This window comes from Rhineura floridana, chromosome 3 (genome assembly GCF_030035675.1).
Source record: "Rhineura floridana isolate rRhiFlo1 chromosome 3, rRhiFlo1.hap2, whole genome shotgun sequence".
NCBI classification, from domain to species: Eukaryota; Metazoa; Chordata; class Lepidosauria; order Squamata; family Rhineuridae; genus Rhineura; species Rhineura floridana.
In genome coordinates, this window is record NC_084482.1 from 109,159,663 (window position 1) to 109,178,360 (window position 18,698).

Sequence of the window (18,698 nt, forward strand, 5' to 3'; positions counted from 1 at the left end):
TGAGCCTATTGTATCTGGTTGGGAGACTAGTCAGAGCCACACAAAACTGTCCTACAGAAAGACATAATTATAGATACATAGCAATAAAATAAATCAATCCTAACACTGCTTCTCGTCCCCCTTTATGTCATTTGCTGTCTTTTCTCTTTGTCAAAGAACATAATTTGAAAGTCCTGCTTTAAAATTGTAATTTGGAAGAGTCTGGATCTTCATTACGGATTTAATCTTTTTCTTTTAAAGTTTCATTGTGCATCTGATAACGTACCTAATTCTTATGCTATCTTACATTTTAGGAGGTTGAAACTGAGCAGTATTACAGTTTTTTCCTAGCAGAATTGAAAGAACGTGGATACAATGGATTCTTTAGTCCAAAATCTAGAGCTAGGACAATGTCAGAACAAGAAAGAAAACATGTTGATGGTTGTGCAATATTTTTCAAGACAGAAAAGTAAGCTAAAACTTGTATCTTTTCCCCATGCTACAGTGAATGACAATAACATCAGTTTTTTTATTTATTCTTTATTAAAATCTGAGGCAGTCCTATAGTTTTATCTTCAGTTACGTTATATTATATTATTCTTGTTGCAAAAACATTATTTCAGTGATTTGGGAATCTAGTCATACTCCAGTTATTTTAGGACTGGATAACTTTGATAGTAAAATTATGTCCACTTATGAAATATGAAGGAAAATATTGGCCTTTTATGAATTCTTCTAATATTTTGCAGCTTTTGGGGGGATGAGGAACAGTTAGTATGGGATCATTTTTCATACTGATTGAAATGTGTAAATAGTTGAGGCTTTTGTGGACTGATTAAAGATGTGTAATTCTAAGTGTTCTACCATTTTGATAATATATATGCTAAAAACAATGAGACCTGCAACATTTTGTTGCAGAGTAGAGTGCTCCTGCTCAAGGTTCCACTCAGTCACCTATGCCGAGCCAGGACACTCGGTTCCATTACACCATGGTTTTGTATCCCATCAACCAGCAGTTAGTCAGCATTCCATGCCCCCTGAGCATGCTCACCGCTCATTAGGCTGCTTTGGGGTTTTCAGGGCTGTGGAGTCGGAGTCGTGGAGTTGGAGTCGGGAGCAATTTTGGGTGGAGTCGGAGTCGGTAGAAATGTACCGACTCCGACTCCTTCATAAATGGCAAATGTAAATTAACTAGTATTAACACATTTACTGTAGTAAAATGGTAGCACAAGGCATTTCATCACTACCACGTGAATCCAGAGCTTGGAAAAGTTACTTTTTTGAACTACAACTCCCACGAGCCCAATCCCTGGGGCTGATGGGAGTTATAGTTTTAAAAAGTAACTTTTCCAACCTCTGGATTCAGGTGGTGGTGATGAAATGCCTTGTGCTACCATTTTACTACAGTAAATTAGTTATTACTAGTTAATATACATTTGCCATTTATGAAGGAGTCGGAGTCGGACAGTAGAAAAATAGACGAGTCAGAGTCGAAGGTCTGGCGTACCGACTCCACAGCCCTGGGGGTTTTCCCCCTTAGTTCCCCCCATTTCTTTCTTTTTTTAACTGAGAGTTTTTCCAGGCATGCCAATTTTGCCCTTTTATGCATGAGTGGTTGTGTTTTAGCCATCTAAGGATAGGCAGTCTACTAATGAGTTCACTGTAAGTTTGAGATTTAATGAAATAAGCATTCTTCTAGAGGTCACATTTATTTATTTATTTATTTATTTATTTATTTATTTATTTATTTATTTATTTGAAATTGTATGTTAAGAGAGCTGGTATAGTACCGTGGCTAAGGGACTGAGCTATGAATTGGGAAATACATATTCAAATATTTTTGCTGTGAATTTTCTATGAATTGGCCTTAGGCAAGCCATTCTTTCCTAGCCTAACCCCCCTATCTGCAGTGTGGAGAATAGTTAGTTACTTACATTACAGGGTATTTGCAAGGATTATAACTAGATAAAGCAGATGAAGTCTTTGAATTCTTGACAGTGCTATGCAAGTGTTTATTTTTTATTGTTTATTATCAAGATAGTAACACTCTAATGGCAAAATACAGTATAACAAAGAGGTAGCGTAGCTAAGTCTGTGAGCTGATTGGGGAGTAAACTTCATTGAATTCTATAGGACATTTCTGAATAGACCTGGTTATTATAGACATACATTTTTGCTTCCTTTAACCAGAATGATGCATCTTTGTACTATAAAGACACATGTTCTCCCCCACCCCCACTCCAAAAGAAGTAGTACAGGTTCAGAACTTCAACAGAATCTTAATCTGGTCTGATTACTGCAATTAGATTTACCTGTGAGTAAGTCCCATTGAATATGAAGAGGCTTACTTCTGAGTGGACATGTATACATTAAGAACATAAGAACATAAGAAGAGCCTGCTGGATCAGGCCAGTGGCCCATCTAGTCCAGCATCCTGTTCTCACAGTGGCCAACCAGGTGCCTGGGGGAAGCCCGCAAGCAGGACCCGAGTGCAAGAACACTCTCCCCTCCTGAGGCTTAAACTATAAGTTTACTATACAGGAAATTTTTAAGAGTGCCCAGGCGTGTATTCGTGGGTGAATGTTTTGGCAGGTGACCTCTTCCCAGGGTCCCTCTGTCTCTACAGCCAGAGCCAATCGGCTCAATTGATCTTCCCTCACTGCCACTGACAAAAGTGCGGGGAGAGGCACTGGAGTTTGCATCTGCCCAGCCGGCCCCTTCTTTTGATGCATTCACCATCACATGCCTCACTTGCTCACAGGCCATGCTGCTCAGCTTGCTATGTGTTGGGAACTGACTGTGTCAGCCAGAAGAAAGGAAGGGGAGGCTGAGGTGGCAACACACATATGGCTCACAGGTTGGTGGCACACAGACCAGCCATTAATGAAGTTTGAAAATTAATAAATAATTTTTCTCTTGGCTCTTTGCGACCTCCACCCTCCGGATGACTTCCCAGCCACCATACAGGCTCAATCCTCCCCCCCCCCAGCATCCAGCAAAATGGAGGTAACCCTAATCTACCAAGAGAATGTGTGTTGAGCACTTTGAAAACACTAAAGTACTACATAAATGCTTAGTCCAGCACCTACTAAAACAAAGTATTTCTTATTTAAAAGCATTGGGAAGTGCATGTGATTATCACCTAAATAATTATAGGAAGGTTAGTGTACTTGCAAAGTGATGTTGGTTTTTTATTTAAGAAATGCCTACATGTTGGCTTTCATGTGTTGTGGACATTTTTGATGGCCACTAAACTTGAGATTTTTTCAGCTGGTGCACGCTTAGCATATTTCTAAAAGTTGGCATAATGTCTGTAACTTTAGAAAATCCTGCAGATTGAGAGTGAAATACAGACAACCATTTATTAGGTAGTACCTTATCACCCTACAGATAAGATAAGATGCATCATCCAACCAAACAGTGGGCATTTTACCAGATTTCCTTTGCTGATCAGAAATCCCCTTTAGGTAATAGCTATGGGTTGTATTGAACTAAGTCCTACTCAGTCCGTAGATCCATTGAAATTAATGAACCTAAGTTAGCCATGTCTATTAATTTCAGTGAGTCTGCTCTGAGTAGGACTGGCATTGAATACCACCCTAAGTGTACAGTTGTGGTAAGCTGTCAGTTATAATGTTCAAAATGAAAAACTCCAGGTAATTAACCCATTTCTGCTAGTTGTGCAGATATCGTGCTCTTAAATAAATCCAATATATAAATCGTATTATAATACAATGAAAAATATGGTATAATGTCAATTCTTACTTTGAATACACTGTATTGTTTTAAGGTTCACCTTGGTTCAGAAGCATGTTGTTGAATTTAATCAGCTGGCTATGGCAAACTCAGAGGGATCTGAAGCAATGCTGAACAGAGTAATGACAAAAGATAACATTGGAGTTGCTGTGTTGTTAGAGCTACGAAAGGAATTAATAGAAATGTCATGTAAGTAATTGTAAGTCCAGTTTTGGATTAGATTCTGCAGCCACCTTCTGCATGTAAACATGTACCCTTTACTGCCTTGGAAAAAAAGAGTGGGGAGAGGTAGCTTTCAGTACAAGTGAAGTAATTGGAAAGATTCATAACATGCCGCTGCAGAGCTGCTGCTAAGCTCAAGCTTCTCCAACCTTGCCATTGCCCTATCCCAGTCCTGGAGAATGGCAGTGCTGTTGGATGGGCACTGCTGCTGCTTTACCACCCTTTATATGCTGTCGCTGGCTACAGCTCCCAGACTGATTTATCTATCAGATCTGGTGACTCTGAAACTCTTACCTAATGTATAGGAGCAGGCTTTGCTTCTCAGTTTCAAGGACTTGATGTGAAATGACGAACCTCCCCAGGAGATGCAAACAGTTGCTAAATCACAAAACGTGTTTCTGCCCACCACCACCAGCTTAGATTTTTGCATACCTTTTGTTAGGGTGCATGTAGAGTGGGCATGCTGCCTCAAAATGGAAAATGATTTTTGCCCAAAATTGTATGCGTCCACCTGATAATACCACTTCAAAACAACACCCACATTGGTCTATGCAACTCAGTCTAGTCTACCCTGACTGGCAGTGACTTTTCAGGATTTCAGACAGGGGACATAACTCAGTCCTGCCAGGAGATGCTGGGGATCAAATATGGGATCTTCTGCATACAAAGCAAGTACTCTAAGTGGAATGGGGAAATTAAAGATTCTTGAGGCTGCGGAAGGATTTATCAGTCCTCACTTCGCTGTTTTCTCTCAGTCATGCCTATGCATCCCTATTGCCCGTGTATGTGTGATGTGCCTTCAAGTCGATTACGACTTATGGCGACCCTACGAATCGGTGACCTCCAGTAGCATCTGTTGTAAACCACCCTGTTCAAATCTTGTAAGTTGAGGTCTGTGGCTTCGTTTATGGAATCAATGCATCTCTTGTTTGGTCTTCCTTTTTTTCTACTTCCTTCTGTTTTTTCCAGCATTATTGTCTCTTCTAGTAAATCATGTCTTCTCATTATGCATCCAAAGTATGATAACCTCAGTTTTGTCATTTTAGCTTCTAGTGATAGTTCTGGTTTAATTTGTTCTAACACCCAATTATTTGTCTTTTTCACAGTCCATAGTATCCACAAAACTCTCCTCTAATACATTTCAAATGAGTTTATTTTTCTCTTATCCACTTTTTTCACTGGCCAACTTTCACATCCACACATAGAGATCGGGAATACCATGGACTGAATGATCCTGACTTTGGTGTTCAGTGATGCATCTTTGCATTTGAGAATCTTTTCTACTTCTCTCATAGCTGCCCTCCCCAGTCCAAGCCTTCTTCTGATTTCTTGACTATTGTCTCCATTTTGGTTAATGACTATGCCAAGGTATTGATAATCCTTGACAAATTCAGTGTCTTCATTATCAACTTTGAAGTTACATATTCTGTTGTCATTACTTTAGTCTTGACGTTCAGCTGTAGTCCTGCTTTTGTGCTTTCCTCTTTGACTTTATCAGCATTTGTTTCAGATCATTACTGATTTCTGCTAGTAATATGGTATCGTCTGCATATCTTAAATTATTGATATTTCTCCTTCCAATTTTCACACCTCCGTCATCTTGGTCCAATCGCGCTTTCTATATGATGTGTTCTGCATATATAGATTAAACAAATAGGCTGATAAAATACACCCCTGTCTCACACCCTTTCCGATTGGGAACCAATTGGTTTCTCCACATACTGTCCTTATAGTAGCCTCTTGCCAGAGTATAGGTTGTGCAACAGAACAATCAGATGCTGTGGCACCCCCATTTTTTTTTAAAGCATTCCATAGTTTTTCATGATCTACACAATCAGAGGCTTTGCTGTAATCTATAAAGCACAGGGTGATTTTCTTCTGAAATTCCTTGGTCCATTCCATTATCCAACATATGTTTGCGATATGATCTCTGGTGCATCTTCCCTTTCTAAATCCAGCTTGTACATCTGGCATTTCTCGCTCCATACATGGTAAGAGCCTTTGTTGTAGAATCTTGAGCATTACTTTACTTGCATGGGATATTAAAGCAATAGTTCGATAATTACTGCATTCCCTGGGGTCCCCTTTGTTTGGAATTGGGATGTATATTGAAAGCTTCCAGTCTGTGGGCCATTGTTTTATTTTCCATATTTGTTGGCAAATTTTAGTTAAAATTTGGACAGATTCCGTCTCAGTAACTTATAGCAACTCTATTGGTATGCCATCTATTCCTGGTGATTTGTTTCTTCCAAGTATTTTAAGAGCAGCTTTTACCTCACATTCTAAAATGTGTGGTTCTTTTTCATATGGTTCCTCCATGAATGATTCTGTCATCCTGGCATCTCTTTTACAGAGTTCCTCAGTGTGTTGCTTCTATGTTCCTTTTATTTTATCTTGGTCAGTCAGTATGTTACCCTGTTGATTATTCAACATCCCTGCTCTTGGTTTGAATTTCCCTTTCATTTCTCTAGTCTTTTGGGATAGGGCTCTTGTTTATTTATTTATTGCACTTGTATACCACCCCACAGCCGAAGCTCTCTGGGCGGTTTACAGCAACCAAAAACATCAAAACAAATATACAATTCAAAACACATACTTTAAAAACAATTTAAAACACAATTTAAAAATTTAAAACAATTTAAAACAATTCAAAACACATGCTAAAATGCCTGGGAGAAGTTCTACCTTTTTTGTTGTCCTCTTCTATTTTAGAATAGAAGTGTTTGCAAGAAACATATTATTGGCTTCACTGAATTCAATAAATCTCTCTCTTGCTTCATTTCTATCTCCTAAGCCCCATTTTGGCAGTTTCTAGTTCTTCTCTGTTCCCTACTTTTGCATTCCAGCCCCCCATGATTATCAGAGCATCCTGTTTTGGTGTGTGATCAATATCTTCCTGTACTTCTGCGTAAAATCTCTCCATTTCCTCTTCTTCTCTGTTTGCCGTTGGAGCATAGACTTGGATGATGATGATGATTTTATACATTTGTATACCGCCCCATAGCCGAAGCTCTCTGGGCGGTTTACAACAATTAAAAACATTAAAAACAAATATACAAATTTAAAAACACTTAAAAAAAACAATTTAAAAACACATGCTAAAATGCCTGGGAGAAGAGGAAAGTCTTGACCTGGCGCCGAAAAGATTAACAGTGTTGGCACCAGGCACACCTCATCAGGAAGATCATTCCATAATTTGGGGGCCACCACTGAGAAAGCCCTCTCCCTTTTTGCCATCCTCTGAGCTTCCCTCGGAGTAGGCACCCAGAGGAGGGCCTTTGATGTTGAGCGTAGTGTACGGATGGGTTTGTGTCGGGAGAGGCATTCCATCAGGTATTGTTGTCCCAAACCATGTAAAGCTCAGAAACATACAGGCAGCCAATGCAAGCGGGATGATGATTATGCTGATAGGTTTCCCGTTAAGTCTCATTGATATCACTCACTCAGACCTTGCGTTATAGCTCCTAATTGCTTTTGCTATATCACTTCTCACTATTAGAGCAACTCAGTTTTCTTCTTAATTTATCATTTCCTGCATAAAATATTTTGTAGTTGCCTGATTTAAAGTGTCCCATTGCTCTCCATTACTCACTCCAGTATTAAAGGAGTTGCACTGGTTGCTGGTTGTTTACCGGGCCCATTTCAGGGTATTGGTTCTGACTTTTAAAACCCTACATGGTTTCGGCCCAGTCTATCTGAGGGAATGCCTCCAGCCTTATCAGGGATGCCGCTCAACAAGATCAGCCTCAAAAGGCGTTGTCTCTATCCCACCAATTAAAACAGCTAGACTGGTGAGGACTAGGGAGAGAGCCTTTTCAGTTGTGGCCCCCACTTTGTGGAATTCCCTCCCAAATGATCTCCACCATGCCCCCGCTATGATGAACTTCCACTGGACCTTGAAGACCTGGCTTTTTAGGCAGGCCTTTGGGGAGGGTTAGGTTTTTATTATTCTTGGTTGAGATTTTACTGTTTTAATGTATTTGTATGCTTTTTCTGTACATCACTCAGAGTGACTGGATAACCAGCCAGATGGGCGACTAACAATCTAATAAATAAATAAATAAATAAATAAATAATTCACTCACGCCAAGTATTGTAATATTGATACAGTACATTTCTTTCTTGGCAATTTCTAACTTTCTCTGGTTAATTAATCTCACATTCCATGTTCCTATTGTGTATGTTTAACAACTCTGGACTCTCCTTTTGCATCTGTGCATATTAGCCTCTGGGCTTCCGTTTGGCTTTGACCCAGTTGCGTTATTAGTCACAGCACTACTCATGCTTGTCTGTTGTTCTTCCCCAGTAACTCGATGAGTGCCTTCTGACCTGGGGGTCTCATCTTCCAGCATTATCTTGTGTTCCATTTTGGATAGTCTATTCATAGGGGTTTCATGGTAAAAGGTATTCAGAGGTGGTTTACCATTGCCTTCCTCTGAGTCTGGATGCTTCTTAGTCTGGTGTCTCATCTTTGACCATTCCACCTTGGGTGCCCCTGCTTGGAGTCTAGCTTCTGGGTCTAAATTCCTGATGGCATTGCTCTCAGCTTCTTTGATACTCTTAAATCCCCTCACCACATTAAGGCGTGCATCCTAGAGGGGCTATTGCCCATGATTTTCATCTATCCCTTCCCTTTGACTGCTCTACTGTTTGCACAGGTCTGCAGTTAAGATGCTGCTTAGCTTAGTATGAATGACAAGCTGTCTGTGCAGGTGATGAATGAAGCTTATATCTTCAGTTAGTTAAGTAAACACTTCTACACTTTGTCACTGCAGACAGTATCTTTCCAGATTGCAGAATTCGGTTGCTTTTAATGCTGTATGGGAAAAGTGCAGTGTCTAACAGTTAAAGTACAACTCTGCAGTTAAAGTACAACTCTGTGTGTGTGTGTGTGTGTGTGTGTGTGTTGAAATGGAGTTTGCTACAAAATTGTGTATGCAGTAGTGTAGTGTACAACTTATTTGCAATTAATCGCTGTGGCTGTTAGTTATCATGTCAGTAATGGAATGAAGCCAGCAGAGGGAGCACAGAGCCCTTTTGTTTTAAACATATAAAATGGCTGACTGAGTTAAAAAAATAATAATCCTGCATTTGTGAAGTTCAAGTTAATTGCTAATGACTGACTTGCTCTTGCTCTCTAGAAGTATTTTAAAAGCCTTTTTCACTAATGGAACCCATGTAGTGAAGTATCACTTCTGCTATCTAAAAAGTTTTTTTATATTCCATTTTAGCAGGCAAGCCGCACCCTGGAATGGATAAACAGCTAGTTCTTGTAGCAAATGCACACATGCACTGGGACCCAGAGTACTCTGATGTGAAGCTGGTTCAGACCATGATGTTCCTTTCTGAGGTAAAGAACATAATTGACAAAGCTTCTCGGAGTCTCAAGCCTGGTGCTTCGGGTGAACATGCAACAATTCCACTTGTACTGTGTGCAGATCTGAATTCTTTGCCAGATTCAGGTAAGCACAGCCATATTTTTAACATATTATATGTTAAAACAGTGTACACTTTATTTGCTTGAACTGAAATGTAACAGCATCATGGATAATACTTCATGGTATTCACTCCTGATTTCTTTACTAAGTAATGATAGACTTCTGTTGATTTGTGGTAAATCTGGGCAGGTGGAATTAACGAAACACATTGATCTGATGATGGTTAAGAGACAGCTGTGAACCTGGAAGACTTGAGCTCAGTCTTGCCATCTCAGCAAATCATTATCTTCTCATCCACATCCATTCATTTGTAACATGGAAATAATATGTTGTATAATGTCTACTCAGTTGAATTCAGTGGGTCTACTCTAAGACCCAATACTGACATACCATTAAGGTTTGTTGTAAGGATTGCTAATGGGAAATGCTTTAAACACTACAATACTACATGAATTCGGGAGGGGGAGGCTGGGTTTATTGATCAGAGCAGGGGATGAGGAATTAGATGTGTCTAGTAGGCCAGACCCTTCCTTTCCTCATCTTCCACAGGCCAACTTTTTCGGGTCTGCAGGGCTGACCACCTTCAGTCACCTGGCATCATTATGACATTCGATGACAACTTTAAAGGGGCTCACTCGGCCATTTTGAAGGCTGCCTGCAAACTGACTTCAAAGGGATGGCTCTCTGTGCTCATTGGCTGTACTAGAAAGTTCTTGATGGAGAGCTTCCTAGTGCAGATGTTCCTAGTGAGGCACCCTGTAGGGAGCCCATTTGCCAAGTTACAGTTGGGAGGGCACACTTCAGGCTTCTGATTGTTCCTTTGCAGCTGCATCTTTATTTGCCCACATGATTTCAGATGTGGGGCAGGTGGGTGTGATTTTGAAAAAAAGGATTCATGGGCCAAAGTAGGACCCCAATGGGCCAAAGGTTTCCCACCTTTATGTCAGAGAAAACTAATTTAACACTTAGTCCTTAATCAAGTCATCTTGTCCCTAAATAATCCTTGTCAAAGTGTGCAATGTATATATACTTTGGGGGAGGGTAAAACAATTGTTTTAATAATAAGAACTGTACCTTCTGCTCAGACTAATTATGCTATCAAGATGGATGCAATTGTATTTAAGGTGGACAGTTTCCTTTTTTTGCCTTCACTATAGGTGTGGTTGAATATTTAAGCACTGGTGGAGTGGAAACAAACCATAAAGATTTTAAGGAACTGAGATACAATGAAAGTCTTACTAACTTCAGTTGTAATGGGAAAAATGGAACCACCAATGGAAGGATTACTCACGGTTTCAAGTTGAAGAGTGCCTATGACAATGGCCTAATGCCTTATACAAATTACACATTTGATTTCAAGGTGAGAGTCTTTAGTCTAGTGGAAACGATTACTGTATTATACATTTATTTGTTTGTTTATTTATTTATTATTTGATTTATATCCTGCCCTTCCTCCTAGTAGGGGCCAGGGCAGCAAACAAAAGCACTAAAAACACTTTAAAACATCATAAAAACAGACTTTAAAATATATTAAAACAAAACATCTTTAAAAACATTTTTTTAAAAAAAAAAGCTTTAAAAACGTCTTTTTAAAAAAAGTTTTAAAAACATCTATTTTTTTTTAAAAAAAAGGTTTAAAAATATTAAAAAGCAATTCCAACACAGACGCAGACTGGGATAAGGTCTCAAAAGGCTTGTTGAAAGAGGAAGGTCTTCAGTAGGCACCAAAAAGATAACAGAAATGGTGCCTATCTAATATTTAAGGGGAGGGAATTCCACAGGGTATGTACCTCCTCACTAAAGGTCTGTTTCCTATGTGGTGTGGAATGGACCTCCTGATAAGATGGTATCTGCAGGAGGCCCTCACCTGCAGAGCTCAGTGATCGACTGGGTATATAAGACAAGTATTTCAGGTATCCTGGCCTCAAGTTGTATAGGGCTTTGTACACCAAAACTAGAACCTAAACTTAGCCTGGTAGCTAATGGGTAGCCAGTACAATTCTTTCAGCAGTGGGGTGACATGTCGGCGATACTCTGCCCCAGTGAGCAGTCTCACTGTTGCATTTTACACCACCTGCAGCTTCCGAACCAACCTCAAGGGTAGCCCCATGTGGAGTAGCCTGGGGGTTACCAGTGCATGGACAACAGTTGTCAGACTATCCCAGTCCAGAAATGTCCACAGCTGTCTTACCAGCCGAAGCTGGCAGAAGGCACTCTTAGCCACGGAGGCCACGTGGTCCTCTACTCACAAAGATGGATCCAGGAACACCCCCAGACTATGGACCTGCTTTTTCAGAGGGAGTACGACCCCATCCAAAGCAGGCAACCGACCAATTTTCTGAACTTGGGAACCACCAACCCACAGTGTCTCTGTCTTGCTAGGATTCAGACTCAGTTTATTGGCCCTCATCCAGCCCACCACCGAGTCCAGGCACCGGTCCAGGGCTTGCACAGCCTCTCCCGATTCAGATGTTACAGGGAAATAGAGCTGGGTATCATCCCCATACTGCTGACACCTCACCCCAAATCTCCTGATGACTGCTCCCAAGGGCTTCATATAGATGTTCAAAAATCATGAGGGACAAGATGGTACCCTGCGGCACCCCACAGCACAATTGACAATCACCCAATTGCATTCTCTGAAAACGACCTTGGAGATAGGATCATAACCACTGTAAAACAGTACCTCCGATACCAATCTCACCAAGACAGCCCAGAAGGATATCATGGTCAATGGTATCAAAAGCTGCTTAGAGATCAAGTAAGAGTAACACGGTCACACTCCCCCTATCCTCCCAATAAAGGTCATCCATCAGGGTGACCAAGGCCAATTCAGTCCCATAACCAGACCTGAACCAGACTGGAATGGGTCAAGATAATCTGTTTCATCCAAGAGTACTTGCAAGTGCTGTGTCACAACCCTCTCAGTCACCTTCTCTAACAAGGAAGTATTTGTGACCAGGTGGTTATTTTTGCAAACCATTGGGTCCAGGGTGGGCTTTTTCAGGAGCAGTTGGATCACTATCTCTTTCAGGGAAGAGGACAGGAAACTGAATATTATTATTACTGTTTTAAGACTTATTCAGCATATGTTGGCAAACCCTGCCTTATGAACTATTAAACTATTATGAACCACCTTACGAACAATTAAAACACAAATGGAAGGAGGAATGAGTGATAAATAAATGGTCAGAATGGAGTAGGATTAAGTTTAGGAAGCACTCGTGAAGAGAGGAAAACAGGTTTATAAAAAGGATGCTCTCCCCGTCAAAGGAAGCAGCTCTACTTTGAAAACCCCAAAGCAACGGTCATTGCTTTTGCTTCAAAGGCCTATGGCCATCAGAGACTAGTCCCTGGGACTGGTGTGACATGAAGTGCTTCAACTCTGCACAGCAATTCCTAGGAATAATGTTGTCCTCTTTGAGGTATTAAAACGATTGGATGTGGGACTCAGTATCATAGAATGTGAAAGGCTTACTGTGATGAACGCCTTAAAAATTATCTCAAATTTCTATACTGTCTTATCCACTGACCTCAGAGCTGTTGGCAATAAAACTAAAAATGTGTTTTTAAAATCATTTATTTATATACATATTTATATCCAGCTTTTTAAAGTAAGGCTTCATAAAGTGTGTTACAATAATTTAACTAGTACAGATATCCAAAAAAACCCAAAGAAACAAGAACATGAATCCACAATGACATCGACAGCAAAGCAAGAGTGAGCATAACTGACAACAGAAATAACTTATGTTGGAACAAGAGTATCTTAATCTGTCTGCAGAACACTAGAAAGGGTGGTACTAAATATACAGTCTAAAGATGGGCATTCCACTGCTCTGGAGCACCAATAGAGAAGGCTTAGCTTCCTGTAGAGGCTAACCTTCTTACGGATGATGGAAACTGAAGCAGGACCTCTCCATCTGACTTCAAACTATGAGAAGATATGGGAAGGTCCATAGTTCAGTGGTAGAGCATCTGCCTTACATGCAAAAGGTCTCAAGTTTAGTCTCCATCGTCTCCAGGAAGGACTGGAAGAAACACCTGCCTGAAACTCTGAAGAGCCACTGCCAGTCAGTGTAGACAATACTGAGCTAGATGGACCCAGTGGTCTGACTCATTGTGAGGCAAGCTTCCTGTGTTCCTAAGATTCTTATGGGAGCTGGTGGTCCTCGATATATCTTGGATACATACATTTTAGACACCTGAACTCCCCCTGGCAACACACTAGAAGCCAGTGTAGATGTTTCAGGACTAGAGTAATATGGTTACCCAAATGCATGTCGGATACAACTGAAATTTCTGCCAGTGGTGTGTCCTTATTTTTGATAAAATATTTCACACAATACTTTTTCTATTTCTTAAAAGGGTATTATTGACTACATCTTCTACTCTAAACCTCAGCTGAATATTCTTGGCATCCTGGGACCTTTGGATCATCATTGGCTAATAGAGAACAATATAAGTGGCTGTCCACACCCACTCATTCCTTCTGACCACTTCTCACTTTTTGCACAACTGGAGCTGGTGCTGCCTTTCCTGCCCCCGGTAAATGGAATCCATCTGCCTAGCAGGAGGTAGTCAAGTACATTTTAGAGGGTAACCTCAATCTAATTTGTAAAATTGTAAAATCTGAATATAGAGGAGTGAGGTATGGCCAACAGGGATCTTTCTTAATCTTAATTTTAAATCTAATTATTTGATAAAGAAATAGTAAAAGCCAGGTGCTATCAGACACACAATTCTGAGCCCAACATGCTTTATATACTGTTAGACAGGGATTGGTGCATTAGCATCTTTCTTAGATTTGTTACAAGTAATCTGTTTGTTCTATTCAATGTAATATTTCATGCCTTGAAAATAGGGAATTACTATAATAAATTCTCTTTGCACAGATATCTGTAGCACTACTTTTTTGAGGCCAGTAGTAAAACATCAAAAGACCATTCTTCCATACTTCACTCCCTTCTTTTTCAGACTTGTTTGTTTGTAAAATATAGAATTTGAATTTAGCCTTTATTGATTGTATATGAACAACAGAAAACCTGATTTATGAGATTTTGTACTTAAAAAAAATCAGATTTGGAAAATGATTGTATTGTAAACTAAGGCTAAATTTTTATCTGTTTCATGTGTTATAAAGGCCAGCTTGTAAAAGAAGTTGCAGCAGGCTTTCTCTGCTAATGATTTGCACTGTTAGGGTTTTTAGCCCTTATGTACTACTTCATTTTTAAAATTGAGAACACTGCTTTTAATCTAAATTTGGTAAAATGATAGCAAATTTCTTCAAGCTAGTTAGTATACATGCATTTCTTTCTTTATATAACTTAAAGCAACAGCATAGACCTGTCCTCAGAACAGATAAGCTAAGCAGTGACTGATTACGCTTTGTGGATTGATAGTCCTTGTCAATATATACATTCTAACATTTTCTGTCAGAAGCAGAACTACAAAATATTATGTAAAAGCTTTTTAGTTTCTGTATTAAGTCACCTATTTCTTTTCTCCACTGTGCCTGTTTCATTTTGTTCTCAATTAGCACTGCCTGTGCATGCAGAGAGAACCTGCGCATCCTCTTTTATTTTTTTAAAATAATGTTAACATTTTGTGAAAATTTTATGAAGATACTTTTGTATAAGCTGTGGCATCTATTTTTTTCCTTTGTGAAGCGTTGAATATCACTTTTTGAACATGTTCAGATTGTGGGTACACAAATTCTAAGTTTCTGATACCCATGCACTGCTTCTTTCAGTGTCATTGCACAATGCTGTTTGTTTGTTCCTTCCTCCACCCTACTGAAAGCTATCATGTAAAGTCCTTTTCAGTTTAAGCATATTCCTCAGTCATTCCTTGTTCATCATTCCTGGAAGCATGCCGTCTTCTTTTTTATGAAGCAGTGTAACTAGAGATATATTTTCAGTACAGGTTCCCTAGACAACATTTCAGATCCAGCATTAAAGTGACCAAGTTCTATTCTATAAAGTGTCAACAGAACTAAGGTTGTAGTATGCCCTCATAGTGCCATTAGTATTTGAAGCCAAGTATAGATATTTAAAAAGACCTGTCCATAAAAGGAAAATTCTAGCTAATCTGTAGAAAACATACCTTCAATAATAAGTCTGTTTCTTGTAGAAAGAGAGAACTTGGACAAACTGCTTTTGTTTTAACTGCAGGCAGAGAAACAAAAGCTCACTTTTGAATTTGAGAAATTCTGAATATAATGATTTTTTTAAAAAAATAAAATGGATAATAATGATTGAAAATTTTATAAAGAGGAAACTATAGGCACTTAGAAGTGCATGACCATTTTGTTTTAAAGAGTATAATAAAATTGCAATGAGTTCATGTTTAGCAAACAGGTGTTTTAAAATTTTAGTAGGAAAAGTCCAGATCTTGAATCCTTGTCTAGGACCTGAATTTTCTTTTGTTACTTGTTTTTTTAGCTGTGCAAACACCAAACATGTCCAGTTTATAATCAGTACATCGGAATGCTGGTAATAATTGATGTAGTAGATTCAATTAGTAATGTTGCCTTTTCTGTTCTTGTTTTTTGGGTTTTGGGGTTATTTTGTACAAGTGTGAATAAAAGGTGTTTTACTCATGTTTCCTTAACAATGTGTTGGTAATGTGCACCATGACAATTTTCAGTGGCAATGGAGCCAATTTAGCTTCTCATACCCAGCAACCTGTTTTGTTTCCTGATATTCTGGATTATTCAGTTATATGTCCAGAAAGCTTTATGGAGGGGAAGCACTTATTTTATATTCCTTAGAAATGATTAATTTTTCCTTTTAAGCTGGAGCTTGAGTGCACTTGGTAAATCCTAAAGGTTTAAGCTTTACACATGTGTTTTCACCTTTATTTGTTCAATCTTAAATATCTATATGAATTTATGGCAGCACATTAAAAGGTTACAGTCCATTCATGCATTCAAGGACTCTGTTCTTGTTTGGAGATGTTACAATCTATGGGCACTTCAAATTCCTTTTCCATGTTTGGGATAATAAGATTACTGAAGTATGAGAGCTCAGAAAACCTGATTCCCCTTTGACTTCAGTAGGCCTATGGTAAGATTCTACAATGATGGGCCTCCTGCCAAGGAAGTACTCTGCATTTCTGCAGAATGATATAAGATACACCAAATGTGTCTGGCAGTCAATATCAGAAAAGTAATTCTTTTTTAGACAGTTTCCTGCATCAAACAAATGTATACATTTCAAAAATGAATGCAATAAACTATCTGTGTTCACAAAATGCTAATTTCCAATAATCCTAACATTTTTATTTCCTTCAGGTGGCTTTGGATGTTGCCATTATAAATGTTCAGTTTTTCTTATCAATGTAATCATATGATTTTTTTTTTAAAGGCATAGAGCATTGTTGGGCACGAGGATCTCTTCCCATCCCACAATTTAATCAAACTAGATGTCTGTCTAGGGATGATGACACATTGAAAAACTTTATACCTACAGTCTGCCTATTTCCGATTAAAAAAAATTTTATGTGCTTAAATTCAATTATGTTGGAACTTATGCAGGAAACAAAATATTAGGGATTCTGAATTTTTAAGATAGTCACAGAAAGATCTCTAGGAAATGTGTGTAATTATTTTGTCCCTTTTTTCACTTGTGGGTTCAAATGCTCAAGCCTCACCTGTGAAATGTATAAAAGTAAATGTATAAAAGTAGGTTCAAATATCAAAGTTCTCATTTTATGGGACAAAGAACTCGAAAGACAAAATAATTGCACTAACATTTTCAGCGGAATTAATCCACTGCAAATTTTTCAAGATAAATTTACTGCTTATGTAGTGACATTATTTTTTCCCATCCAGCCTGACACAGTATTTTAGTATATGTTAACTCCTGCTATACATTTTGGTTGTCTAAGCTTTTTTAAAATGTAGGTATCTTGGTATGTTTAAGTAGTGTCTAAAAATTAGAATACCTAGTCTTTATTCACAGTACTTCTGTATAATGTGTAATGCACTGGACTAACTCTTGTTTACCATATGTGTAATTAAAAAAACCAGCACATCATCTGCACTAAGCTCAAAGAATGTTGCATTTGTCTATAGGCAGCTCTTCAATAAAATAAATGGGAAATTGAATATGGTCTGATGGTAAACAAGGGCTTTTACTGTTCTCTTCAGTGGAACTTTCTTCTTGGTCAAATTTTAACTAGCTAGTATTATATTTATATACAGGGTTGTCTTTTTTTTCTTTACCAATGTATTTTCCTACTCATAGCTGACCAATAAATTCAATATCTGTTTCAAATTTCTTTTGAAGTCTAATTTCATATTTCACCTCTGCCTGTAAAACAGATAGGGTCACTGGATTGCTCTTACACAAAGTGTTTAATTCCCTGTCCAAACTGCAAAAAGAATGCTGCAAATGCAAACCACCACATGTCCAGTCCTTAAAGAATTAAAGAACCAGGCAAAAAATAGTGCCAGAAAGGAACATGGCCTGGGGAGAAGCCAGAGGGCCAGATATTGATGTTAGTCACTTTATCTGTGTCAGTATAATGAAAATGGGTGCTTTTCATAATGGGGGGAAGAAATCAGTTCCTTGCTTGTGTATCTAAACCAGCATTTCCCAACTAGTGGGCCACCAGATGTTGTTGGACCACAATTCCCATCTTTCCTGACCATTGGCAATGCTGGCTGAGGCTGATGGGAGTTCTGGTCCAACAACATCTGGAGGCCCACTAGTTGGGAAAGGCTGGTCTAAACCATTTGGGTCCATTATAATTTAAATATTTCCAGGTTTCAACACAGGTTCAAAAACTGTCCAGTTGCTTCAGTAAACCTTTCCCTTTTCCATGCATTCTCCGTTGAGAAATAAAAGAATACTACATATATATGCTACTTTTCCTTAGAGCTGCTCTGCCTAATGTGCAAACAATATTGATCTATTCAGTTTGGCAATTTATACCCTGCTTTTCAATTGTCAGCTAAACAGGGTTACAAACATTTTTAAACTTTGAGAACTTTGTAGGCTAGATACTAGAGGGACCAAAGAGCTGATGTATCAGGTGAAAAATCCAGGATTCTTGAAATGATGGCTGTTAAATCACAACTTATGTGGCTCTCAAAGTTTCCTTTTGCATGTTTATAAAAGTTTTTAAAATGTGTGCTACCTGAGTGTACTATTCAAATTCTGTCCCCCAAATACTGATTAAGAGCATTTTTAAACCAGGATTGGGACACCTATGAGCCTTGAGATATCCCATCAGCCCTAACCACCATGGCCAATACTTGGGGACTTGTGGTCTAGTAACATCTGAAGGACTACAGGT

At 38.9% G+C, this 18,698-nt stretch overlaps 1 protein-coding gene across 5 annotated transcripts in view; it reads left to right on the top strand.

Annotated features, from left to right (window-relative positions):
• CNOT6 (CCR4-NOT transcription complex subunit 6) overlaps positions 1 to 17,678 on the top strand; it is a 61,553-nt gene extending 43,875 nt beyond the window's left edge. For 4 of the 5 annotated variants that reach the window (XM_061617291.1, XM_061617292.1, XM_061617290.1 and 1 more), the window contains 5 exons: positions 294 to 448; positions 3,770 to 3,924; positions 9,189 to 9,419; positions 10,553 to 10,755; positions 13,764 to 17,678. In XM_061617291.1, coding sequence (XP_061473275.1) covers positions 294 to 448; positions 3,770 to 3,924; positions 9,189 to 9,419; positions 10,553 to 10,755; positions 13,764 to 13,976 — 957 coding nt within the window. In that variant the 3' untranslated portion in view covers positions 13,977 to 17,678. The remainder of the gene's footprint in view (positions 1 to 293; positions 449 to 3,769; positions 3,925 to 9,188; positions 9,420 to 10,552; positions 10,756 to 13,763) is intronic. The other variant, XM_061617289.1, reaches the window with a different exon arrangement.
• Positions 17,679 to 18,698: the final 1,020 nt, after the last annotated feature.